This window comes from Gossypium hirsutum, chromosome A01, assembly GCF_007990345.1.
Source record: "Gossypium hirsutum isolate 1008001.06 chromosome A01, Gossypium_hirsutum_v2.1, whole genome shotgun sequence".
Classification (NCBI taxonomy): Eukaryota; Viridiplantae; Streptophyta; class Magnoliopsida; order Malvales; family Malvaceae; genus Gossypium; species Gossypium hirsutum.
Window position 1 is genome coordinate 5,374,607 of NC_053424.1, and position 12,045 is coordinate 5,386,651.

Genomic DNA, 12,045 nt, shown 5'->3' on the forward strand with positions numbered 1-12,045 from the left:
TGGAGTGGGTGGTGACGGCTGTGAACAGAGGGCAGGTGAGGAGGCCAGGAGCAGGTGCGGCACAACAGGGGGCTAGGGTTTCTGCTAGGTGTTTATGTTTTGGGCTGATTGGGTTAGGCTAGTTGGGCCTGGGTAGTTTTTAGGTTAAAATTTGTTATTGGTCCCTGGGTCAAAAATTGGGCTTGTACAACGAGCAAGTAAAAAAAACCCAACAATCTCCCCCTCGGCATTTTTAAAAGAGCCCTATAAAAGATGATTAGCAAGCAAATCAAACAAGTTAAATATCAAGGGAATAAAAATATGTCTTCTCCTAAGAGGTAAAACCATGCTCAATCATACACTTCCCTATCAATATACTTGTTCATCATGTAATTAACTAAGCATGCACCAAGGTCATAAATAAATAGTTACATATCAACATCATATGCATTAAATGCACTTGCTTCACACCAAGGTCATAAATAAATAATAACATATCAAGATCAAGCAGTTGCTGCACATCTTCTTCCTTCCAATCCTTTATATATAATCTCAACAAATAAAGTATCAAGTTACCAACCATAAATTTAGCACAATATATTGCACGTAATTCTTAATATGATGTATCCCAAGATCTACTCTCAAGTCATTAAATATAATACCATATTTTCACCCAAACTTACAAAGCCTGAACCGATTCCATTATCACAAACTGAACACCAATTTGACTGCCTATAAAAAGGATATTAATTTGACTGAGTTTATAGATAATACGAATCTGTAATCTTAAATTTACGACGTTAATTTTACTCAGTTTTAGGATTCAATATTCGACACCTTCCCTAATTGATAATGTTTGCATGGGGAAAAAACAAGATTTGATGTGTCGTAATGGTTGTGCTAGTTGCCACACTTAGAATGGCATAATTTTCCAAAACAAAGAATTAATTTAATTACAACTACTAGACTCATTTTAAAAAATAATTAAAAGTTAGGTTAAGTTTTGAGACTGGGCAAATAGAAATTAGAAGCATTAATCCGTTATAAAACGGTTATTATTCACTAATGTTTTATCCTTGACTTTCGCCACGGGTTTTAACTTGGTATTTTAAAAGTAATATTTTAAGCATATGTAAATATCAAAATTTCTAATATTTGACTAAGCCAAGACTTCTAAAATTTTGTAAATTTAAACAGATTTTTTAATGAAATATTCATGGTAAACTATACAGATAGTCACCCAATTATATAAAAAATTACTATTTAGATATTAAAATAAAAAAAATTTAATTTAAGCACTTACGTTGCATAGTTTGATTATTTTGATCACTCTTGTTAAAATTCAAATAGAAATGTTTTTTTCTACCTTCTTAATGAACTTTTCTGGGTTTTAATGTTTTGATAATGAAGGATGATGGTGCTGATGAAACAATGAAATCAAAGGTGTAATTTTTAAAATATTATTATTATTTAACAGAAAAATTAATTTTTATTTAGATTTTAATGGGAGTGATCAAAATGATTATACTATGTAATGTAGGTATCTAAATTGTAATTTTTTTCATTCTGATGCCTAAAATGAAAAAAAAAATTAGAGTTATTAGGTAACTATTTGTGTAGTTTACCCAATTATATAAAACTTATTAAAAAATTTGAGTTTTGATGAAAAATTTTAAATATTTTGAGATTTAAAATGCTAGCATTTTTAGAGTTCATCCCACAACTAATGAGCAAGGATTGAACTCCAACCACATGATTATGGGATAAGGTGAACAACCACCGCCGCACAACTCATGGTTAATTTATAATTGTCTTGTTTGAGAAAGTAATTGATTTAGGAAAGGGAAGGGATCTACTTACACAGATGTAAAACTAAGATGGTTTTACACCCTTCAATAATTTTTTATATAATTAATATTTTAACAATCAACGGTTGAATTCATTAAGATAATTGTATTTATTATACATGTAAAATTTTGAATTAATCTAATATCTATATTACACCGATCTAAAATATTATCTAAATTAATATATTTAACGGCTGATTTTTTTTTTATTTCATAAAATGAATAGTTACAATTTTTTAAATTTATGTCAAATTTGACACATATTATCTATATGCAAGTGGATTCTTCCATTAAACTATGTTATTGGAATTTTACTAATTAATTACATTAAAAATAAATAATAATATAATATATTGTCTCAAAATTTACAAATAGTTATAATAAAATAAAATTTTAAAATATATATTAAAATTAAATTGGAAGAAATTTAAAAAATCACTCCTTTAGATGAAATTTGTAAAAGGAAATTTGAGCAACTAATATCACCTCTTAAAAGGACTAGCAAAAATTTTGTTGATTGATTTATAGTTCGATTAGCATGGACAATATTATCAACACAGGAGGGCGTGAATTTAAATATGTTGAAGCGCATTATGAATAGTTATAGACATAATATTAATAAAAATTTTAAATTCTCTAATATATTTATCCTAATAAATGAAATTATTTCCATAGCTTTGAAAAGTTTAATTCCAGAAATAAATTTATTTCCATCACTTCGAAAAGTTTAAAACAAATAAAATCCGCCCACGAATCCATACCTAAATTACATTTGAATAATAACATTGAATTCCTTCCTACCAACCTCCAAGTGACTAAGTCTCAAAAAAGAAAAAAAAAATTCCTTCAGTTCTCCAATCACAATTAGACTCTTCTCCAGAATTTTATGATTTTACGAAAGATAAGGAACACAAGAATTACCCGTATTCACACTGAGATTTATTCAAAAAAAGCTGTTTCTTCATCTCCAGCACAAATTCTATTTAAAGCCCTAAGGTGTGCAACAAAAAGCACAAAACCAACAATTTTTATCTTTTTCATTATCAAGTGTCAAAACCAACTATTTTTAGGTAAACATTGTGAAAAAAAAATGGAAAACCAGGTGATATTTGCATGGGCAATTATATTTTGCCTTGCCGTAGCACCAGTGTATGGCCAATACTACTCCAGAACTGTTAGGGCAGGTCCTCGGGTGGAAAAGATTACTCGACTCCACTTCTTCTTCCACGACATTCGCAGTGGCGAGAACGCTACTGCAATCCCGATAGCCAGTCCCAACACCACCCAGGATACGCCCACATACGGTACCTTGTATGCAATGGATGATCCCCTCACTATGGAGTCTGAACTAACATCCACGCTCATCGGAAATTCTCAAGGGCTCTACTTAGATTTAAGTCGAGAACGTACTAAATTTACCGCAATCTTTTATGCGGATTTTGCGTTTACCACTGGCAGGTTCAACGGAAGCTCCTTCAGTTTGTTCTCACGCTTTTCCGCCGAAGATGCTACTAGCACAATTCGTGAAATGGCAATAGTGGGAGGGAGAGGTGCGTTTAGGATGGCCACAGGATTTGCCCTCTTGCGACCCACTTGGAGCAACACGATCGGGGATGCTATTGTCGAGTTCAATGTTACTTTGTACCATTACTAAACCCAATTGCAGAATACTGAAAATTAATAAATAAGCTCAATAAAATAGTATATTCCTAGGCCTTATATTTAATGTACTCTTTAAAGATTTTTTACTAATTAGTTAAATATAATTAAAAATTAATTGTAATTTTGTAATTGTTGAGTGGTTGTTTTTCTCTTCCCCTCTTGAGGGTTTATTTTCATATTTATAAAATATGATTTTTTAATATGATGTACTAGATTCAAATAGGTTTTATGCATGTCAACATATATTGTCATTTAGGATCAACAGGCGTCTTCCTAACATGAGTTTACCAGCATGTTAAAGAACTGTGTGTTAACGAAGCTTCCAGGCTAACTTAATGGTATGCAAGTTATATAATCATAAGGAATAATCGATTAGATCGATTTTAATCAAATAGTAGGTCGAATCAGGACGGATGATGGTTAACACTATGACAATCATCTTCAATCTTCATTAATTAATATAATTGTCGTACAACATTTTAATTTAATTCTTGTCGAAAATCCTTTAAAATGAAAACTATATCTAACAAGGTAGCTATTTTTCTTATTCTCTTTGCAGTCCAATTTTGTTAAAAATAATCAATTTAAAGGTTTCACAAAACTCTATTTATATAATTTGCAATTTGGGAAATTTGTGGATTATTCTAAACTCTTTTATTTTTAATCTTTGTTAAAGGCCATTGGGATAACTGATTCACCATGTTTTCCAAGTTGTAATTGCAAGCAGTATTTGACTTTATTAGGAGGCAGTTTCATGTTGCCCTGTAAAACCATATAAATACCAATTATATGTGATTAAGACAATTGATTATAATTTTTTTGGCCGTAACAATTGAATTGCATATTCCTAAAAACGTGCCTCAAAATCCATGACACATGTAAACACATACAAAAGCAAAAACACCTGCCACAAACTTAGAAAGATAAAAAAAAAAAACGAAAGATTGAATTAGGACTGAAATAAATCAAGGATACATTCATATGTTATTAGTATAAAAATAGCGACGACGATAAAATTAAATATTACAATAATATTATAGTGTGAGGTTAAACATATCGCACCAAATCACCTATTCATACCTTACCGCATTTAATTTTGATCCCTCTAGAGGCTTGGACCAAGCAACTTTAGAAAACTTCTCCTGTTGCACTTGTCTGTCATTAACAATTCCCTGAGCATCCATAAACTCCTTAGATGCAAATAGGATGGGCCGTATAGTACAGTGAATATCAATATTCTTGCCTTCCATCAAGAACTCACAAACAACCTTCAAAAAAATCCTACAGGTATACAAAATTCTAATCATTAATACCTTGTTCTGATCCCAACAATTAACCTAGACTGGACTGATTTAGATATCAACCTAGATAGGACATCAACTACAAACAAATAAAGGTGAGGAGATAATAGATTTCCCTGGCTCAGACCTCTAGATAGTAGTCCAAGCATCTACAAGTGCAAGATCAGTGGGTACAAATTAATAATTTTGAGAAAATAAGATGAGAAAAATGAAATTTTAAGATGTAAACTCAGATTTTTAACTTAAGAGTTTTTGCAAAAATAATTCTTAATTCTAAAAATTCTAAAATTTTATTTCTCAATGTTTACATAAATTTTCATTTTTATTTATACATTTTGTAATTTACAATTATTTTTTAAGAATTTTAAATATTTTGTTTATAATCTTTTAGGAATAATGGATACCAAACTCATGTCATCTATTAACTTAGATCTACCTTGTAGATAATGGTCGATTTCAGCACCATACGGATGTTTTAGGACTGCATTTTCTTGTGTCTTCGCCTGCTTAGCACCCTGCCAATGAGTCTTTGTGTACATAATTCACAATCCTATTTTGATAAAAGTAGATGCATTCAAGTCCTTACATACAACTAGATACACTTAATCACGACCCCTCCCATCAATATTTGTTATGTTTTAGATAAATAGAAAATTCTTCTTCTTTAAACTAGGATTATCAGGAGTAATCTAAGAACTAGCAATTCCATATCTTCAGTCAAATAATATGTTTCCATCAACAATCATAATGGGATTTAAATATTTTTACAATATTTTTAGAATTAGAACTAAAATGGTCAATTTTATAATATTAAGGGTTAAATTTATTAAATTTTTTTAGATTTATCATCAAATTGAGAGAATACGTAAACATCGGAAGACTAAATTTGTTATTAGGCCAATAAAAAAAAGTGCACATTAAAGTTCCATTACTGATTAAAATATTTAATTTAGAAAAATTAAGTGATTAAATAAAAAAATAATAATTAAGTGACCAAAATAGAATCAAATACATAATTGATTCACTATACTTATAATTTACCCTAATTTTGAGCTCAGAGGACGAAACTACTAGACATTAAAGATAAAAAGGACTTGTAAAATTTGGTACAATATGGGATAAAATAAATGATTGGAAAGTGCAAGAAAAAGTTACAAAAACTAATAAAAGAAAATGTAGTCACGAAGAAGGAACATGACAGCCAACCACCTCTCTAAATCCATTCACGATTATTTATTTTTTTCCATTAATCAAATACTTTATATACTGATTGACCTCTGAACTTAGTACATTTTCTCTTATTCATCTTTAGTTTTTTTCAGATTATATTATACTGATCTCTAAAATTAGCATCTGTTACACAGATTAGTCTTTAAAATGATACTGTTTGATTCTTTTTTTTTTTTTAATTTTTGATGTAAAAAAACATAGGACTAACACGTGAAGAAATAAAGAGACAACATATAGATTCATCTTTAACTATTCTTTAACAATGTTTTTAAAAACCTTAAAATTTTGAAATAAAAATTAAAATTTGTTAGAAAAAAAATGAAATATATAAATTATAAAACTTCAAATATATATAAATTGAAATTGAAAATAAAAAATAATATATAAATTGAAAATAAAAATAACAGTATTAGTTAAAAATTCAAAAAAATATATGTTAAAATTCAAAATAAATAAATTTGGTTAGATTTTTAGTAAATCACAAGAAATCGTAAAAATATAAAATTAAAATATTTTAAATATTAAAGAAATAAAAATGGACCGATTGATGTTTGTCAATTTCTTATTAGCGTCGGTCAATGCTGGTCAAGTTTGGTTAACTTCAGTCAACGTCCGATCAATTTTTTTATAATATTTTTAAAAAATTGATTATTTATTTTTTTTATATTTTTTAAATTTTATTTGTTATATATTTTTAGATTTTTTATTTTTTAAGTTAAATATTTAAAGAGTAAGCTTTTAGATGTTAAATTTTAACTTTAATTTTTTTTATTTTAAATTTTTATATATTCAGTTTTTGGAGTTTTATAATTTATAATATCTTTTAAAAATTTTAAATCTTTTTTCAAAATTTTAAGATATTTTTTTTTAAAAAATTGTTAAGAATAATTGAAGATGAATCCACGTATGCTCTCTTTATTTCTCTACATGTCGCCCCTGTACTTGTCCATGTAACAAATTGTGCTAGTGTAGGGGTGAATTTGTATAATGCATGCCAACCTTAGGGCCAATATGATTAAAAAAACATTTAGGGGCTAATTGTTGCCAAGTTCAGAGGTCAATCTATATATTAATCCTTAAAAAAACTAAACGTTAACAATAGGGATGGGTTTGGTGTTAATCATAGGGATCGATTTGAGTAACAAATGCCAACCTTAAGAATCAATGTGATATAAAAATTTTAGGTGCCAATTTGAGAAAAGTGCAAAGTTTAGGGGTCAATCTATATATTAAGCCTTGAACAAATCGCTTGTGTTTTTTTTTTCTCTTTTAAGAATTTAATTGAAGTCGCCGGAAAATCTCAGGCTTTATCACCGGAACACATCTCATCTTCTTTTCTCTCTTGTCAGACCAACTTTGACTTCAATCAAATTTCAATCAACAAGAATTTGCTTTGAAAACATAAAGAAAATTCCTTTTTTGGGTTTCGAAAATTGTGAGATTTTGGGCTTTTAGAAGAAAAGTGGAATGGGCTGTGCTGGATCGACGCCGGCCAAAGGAGACGGTGAGTCTATTTTACTTTGTTTTTTCTTCTGGTTTTTCTTGCTTGGTTACTGAGAAAATCGTCGGGAAAGTTGGAAGCTTGAAAAACAATGACAACATCTTTGATTTATTTGAGCTCAAGAAAACTTTGGAGTTAAGCAAGTTAAATGGTATATTGAACAAGTAAAGTTTCTGATATTTCCTAAGCAGCTAAAAGGCTTCCGCTTGAATTTCTTTTTCTTTTTAAAATTTTTGTTTCAATTTGTAGTGTTTTTTCGTTCATTTTAAGATATAGATAGCATTTTGGTTATTCGATTGTGTGATAATTATAGTCTCTTTGTTTTTTTTTCTTTTTCTTCCTATGGATGATATAAAAACAAAAACAAACCATAATGTTGGAGCCGTGATTGAAATATCTATCATCTATATATTCATGTAACAGCTAAAAGATTGAAATTTCTGACTTATTCCTTTTCATAGTATAAATAATGTTGTTATAGACTGAAAAAGAGAAAGTAGAAGAAAAATGGGGCTAAATTTGGGACGATGATTTGAATGTTCTATTATTAGCTTGCAATTAGTACTCAATTTGTTTTCCAAATGTTTCTGAAAATTTTCTAATGTGTTCCATTTAGATTTTTCAATAAAGAAAACTTGCATTTTTGGAGTTGCAAGCAACTACATTGTTTATTTATTTATTAGTATTTTTCTATTGTATCGAGATTCAATAGTTGAAAGTTTGGAGATTGATGATCAAATTATGAGAAAGAAAAAGGACTAATGCCTTGGCTGCATGAAATGGGCTATATAATTATATATTCATTCATGTTATTGTCATATGTATGACAATGGATCAGTTTAGCACAATTCATAATCATATAGGAAACTTTATTTTCAGTCCAAAGACGGTCTCATATTGCGTAGAGAAGGGATAGTGGATGCTAGGATTCTAATCCGGGACTTGCTGAATGCCTCTTAAGCATGGCTATATAAACCGATTGAGTTAAGTGCCGGATTCTTATCACGTAGGAAACTTTTTCCTAGTTTGAGCTCCAAGCATGCTATCTTCAAAAGAAGTAGTGCTTGAGTGTTTGGGTGGTTAGTTTCTTTTTACCATCCGCTAACTAACTAACTCTTTCTGGCAAACATGCAGTATGAAATCATGCTTTTAGATTTGCATTTGAAGTGTATGTGTAGTAAATGATATAGTGAACTCTTTTGGCTCTGATAGGGAATGTGAAAAAGATCCGGAAGCCCAAGCCCTGGAAACATCCTCAGCCGATAACGAAGTCTCAACTTGAGCAGATGCGTGAAGAGTTTTGGGACACTGCACCTCATTATGGTGGCAGTAAAGGTTGTACCTATGACATATAACCAGTAATGATTTTGTTTCTAGAAATCAACCGTTAGGTTTCCATGCATAAGATTATGAGTATCTTTCCACGATTATCAATTTTGTGGGTGAGAAGAAATTTTGTTGATCTCAAGTTGACCAAAGGGAAAAGGTCTTTTTCTTTTCCTTTACTGTATGAGTTAGGGGAAATTCAGAAAATGCTGAAACACTGAGTGGATAATCTGATAAAGGCAACTGATCCGCCAATATGCTTTCCTACTTAGGTGGGGATCTGTTTCTATGGAAAACTGAATCAAAGTGAAATGATATATGCCATTTCAAGTTGGTTCTGAAGTCAGACCAAGAATTGTAGATATGAAATTATTGTAGTTAGATACTTGGATTGATGTAGTGAGTTATTTTCTTGTTCATTTTAAGTTCCTTGGCCCTGATATACAATGTTAAGAGCTTTGGTTACCACTAAGATTACTTGAGCATGCATGTAAATCAACAGAAACTGGAAAGTATAAATTAGGTAGACCAACTCTTTCACTATTCAGCCTAATTTCAATTTTATAGCCCAAAAGGAAAATGAAAGAAAAACTGAGAGAAAAACATGTGTATTCAGCAGGTTTTAGCTTCCTCTTAGCAATGTTCTTATGATTTATAATTTGTTGGTGTTGGCTTTAGCTTTATTTATTTATTTTATTAGACTTAGTGTTTGATTGATTAGAATGGAGTCATTAACTGGAACTATAGGTTTCATGGGAAGGTTCTCCATAGATGTGATTTCCAAGCTAAACATTTCTATTTAGGAGTTCCTGCCAACTTAAATACAAAGGCAGCGTAAATCATATTGAGTTAAAGAAGACACAGTTTGTAACCCTTACGACGCTTGTGTTTTAGGAGAACAGCCTTTTTAGTTCCACTTATTTTAACCAAAATCAGGCTTACTAAAATCCTATAATGATTTTTGAAAATCCCTAGAGTGAGTACGAACTCTCAGTACTTAATAACAGTAGTCGGTTTACTAATATTTGACTACTGAACAGTATTATGATTGCAAGAAGGAAGTATGTCTTCCAAGCAAGGAAAAAAAAAAGTGTAATAGGAGTTGCAGGAAAATCAAAGAAAAATACTGGATTGACTAAGGGCAGAGTTTAAAAGAAATAGAGAAGAAAAGAGAACCAAGCAGGAAACTCAAATAATAATACCATTTTTTTCATTTAAATATTGGAATAAATATCACAGGCTGTATGTCTTCAATTTCTGGTCTCATCAGGAAATATGGTTTCTTTGCTAAAATGCAATCTAGTTTTATTGTAGAACAGAACATTAGAAGTAGATGATTGAAAGTGAACTGAAAAAAGCCATGGTGCCTTCTACTTATTATAAAGCATGTTTACTTTTAATCTGTTTATATGTTAATAACTTGGTTATCTTCACATGGATCTGGAATGTAAATGTCAACTTCCTGGACGCTAGAGATCTGGGATGCACTTAAAGCTGCTACTAAACAGGATTTAACATTTGCTCAAGCTATTGTGGACAGTGCAGGGGTCATAGTGCAATCTGCCGATTTAACTATCTGCTACGATGAAAGAGGTAATGAAACCTTGTTGAATCAAAACTTGAAAACCAGTCAAGCCTCCTTCAACACCCCTATGATTCATCCTCCTTGGAAATAGTTAACTTTCTGAATGTCACATATTCCGGAATGAAATTTCTTCTAACATGCTTTCACTAACTCTTCTTTGCAGGTGCCAAGTATGAACTACCAAAGTATGTTTTGAGTGAGCCAACCAATTTGATCCAAGAGAGTTGAAAATAGAGAGAATAAAGAGTGCAATGCACGCTAAGGTTTAATGTAAATCATGTATATGATTCTCTCATCTTCTTCAAACCCCTTTATGAACTTAAGGCCGCTCAATTTATGTTCCTTTTTAACTTTGTGTTTACTTTCGATGTTCACTAGGTTGCTGTAAGTTTCTCTGATGAAATGATCAAAAGGCATAAACATTGGTTTCAATCAAGATGTCATAGTTCTTCTCTGAGCTTTTGTGTAGAGATAGTTTTTGTTTGGCCCTTGTTTGAACTTGAAGACTATGTATAAGATTTTACCAAAACGAATTAAATAACTGAGTTGAGTCAATGCAATGACATAATATCTTGTATGTAAGTTAAATTTTTTGTTCAATGAAAAATAAAGTGTCGAATCATAAAATGAATTCATTAGGGCACTGCTCTTCATTCCAAAAGGTAAAGAAATAGAATCAAACAGCGTTTAGTCATGTTAAATCCCTCATATGGAAGTCTTCTATCAGACTATCCTACATGAACATGCAGTATACATCTTCATAATAATACATTAAAATATACATGAAAATGTATTTCCGGCTCAGTTGCTTGTTGGTATCACTGTGATCAAGCCTTTTTGAAGAAAGATAGAATGTTGCCTTGCTTAGGATCCTTTGCATTTCCAGCCTTCTTGTTTCCGGCTTTGCCTCCGGGATTAGATGGTGCAGTGCTTCCAACAGCAGGAGACCTTTGGGGTGCACTAGGCCTGCATCAACAACTCTAAAAGTTAAGACCACCCTGCCACCCTACTAAAAATGTAAATTGAAATAAAACATCTACATGATAGAAGCAAATATTGGCCTCAATGAAGGCTATCAATCTCATTGACAACACAGCTTAGTAACCTAACAATTATATTTCAATTGCTTGAAGTAGTAAAAGCATTACATATTGTAGAGAGATTATACCATCCCTTCTCCCACTTTTCCACTGTTTTCTTCATCTTTAGTCCCCTACAGTTGGGCTACACAATTTTATACGATAACACAATGAATTATAGTTAAAACTGTCACAGGAATCCCTGTTGGCTTATTTCCTTTTTGATGTTCTAGCAAAGATTGTTAACCCTTCAACCTAGGACCTATTTTCGGGAAATAATTAGGCTTTAGTTTTATCGGTTCTCATGTATGGCAGGAGGAAAGAGGGAGAAAAACAAGGAAAACATGAGAGATTAAATCGGTTTTCCAAAGTGAGAATCCTGAAAAAGATTATACATATTTGGTTGCTGAGTTTCAAATAACTAGAATGTCAACTAAATCACTGCCCCAACCTGGAAACCTGTACAACTAAACAGAATGTTCACTAGCAGGAAAATACGAATAAAACCAAACAGCTGGTTATTTTTCAAACAAAG

The 12,045-nt window shown here is 30.8% G+C and overlaps 2 protein-coding genes across 5 annotated transcripts; both read left to right on the plus strand.

The window, feature by feature from the left end:
- The first annotated feature begins 2,916 nt into the window (after positions 1-2,916).
- On the plus strand, positions 2,917-3,480 carry LOC107917215 (dirigent protein 15). The gene has a single exon (XM_041077259.1). It carries the CDS (start codon positions 2,917-2,919, stop codon positions 3,478-3,480), a length of 564 nt encoding a protein of 187 aa, XP_040933193.1.
- Positions 3,481-7,038: 3,558 nt separating this feature from the next.
- On the plus strand, positions 7,039-10,863 carry LOC107917868 (ubiquitin domain-containing protein 1). Of its 4 annotated transcripts, none has more exons than XR_001689847.2 (5): positions 7,279-7,523; positions 8,733-8,855; positions 10,320-10,439; positions 10,595-10,710; positions 10,810-10,863. XR_001689847.2 is itself a non-coding variant. In XM_016847237.2 (5 exons), exons 1-4 carry the CDS (start codon positions 7,487-7,489, stop codon positions 10,657-10,659), a joined length of 345 nt encoding a protein of 114 aa, XP_016702726.1. In that variant the 5' UTR covers positions 7,279-7,486; the 3' UTR covers positions 10,660-10,701; positions 10,810-10,863. The 4 variants fall into 4 exon arrangements, 3 of the variants coding, with proteins under 3 accessions (XP_016702725.1, XP_016702726.1, XP_016702728.1); XM_016847237.2 differs by having other exon boundaries at positions 10,595-10,701; XM_016847239.2 differs by having other exon boundaries at positions 10,595-10,694.
- The last annotated feature ends 1,182 nt before the right edge of the window (positions 10,864-12,045 follow it).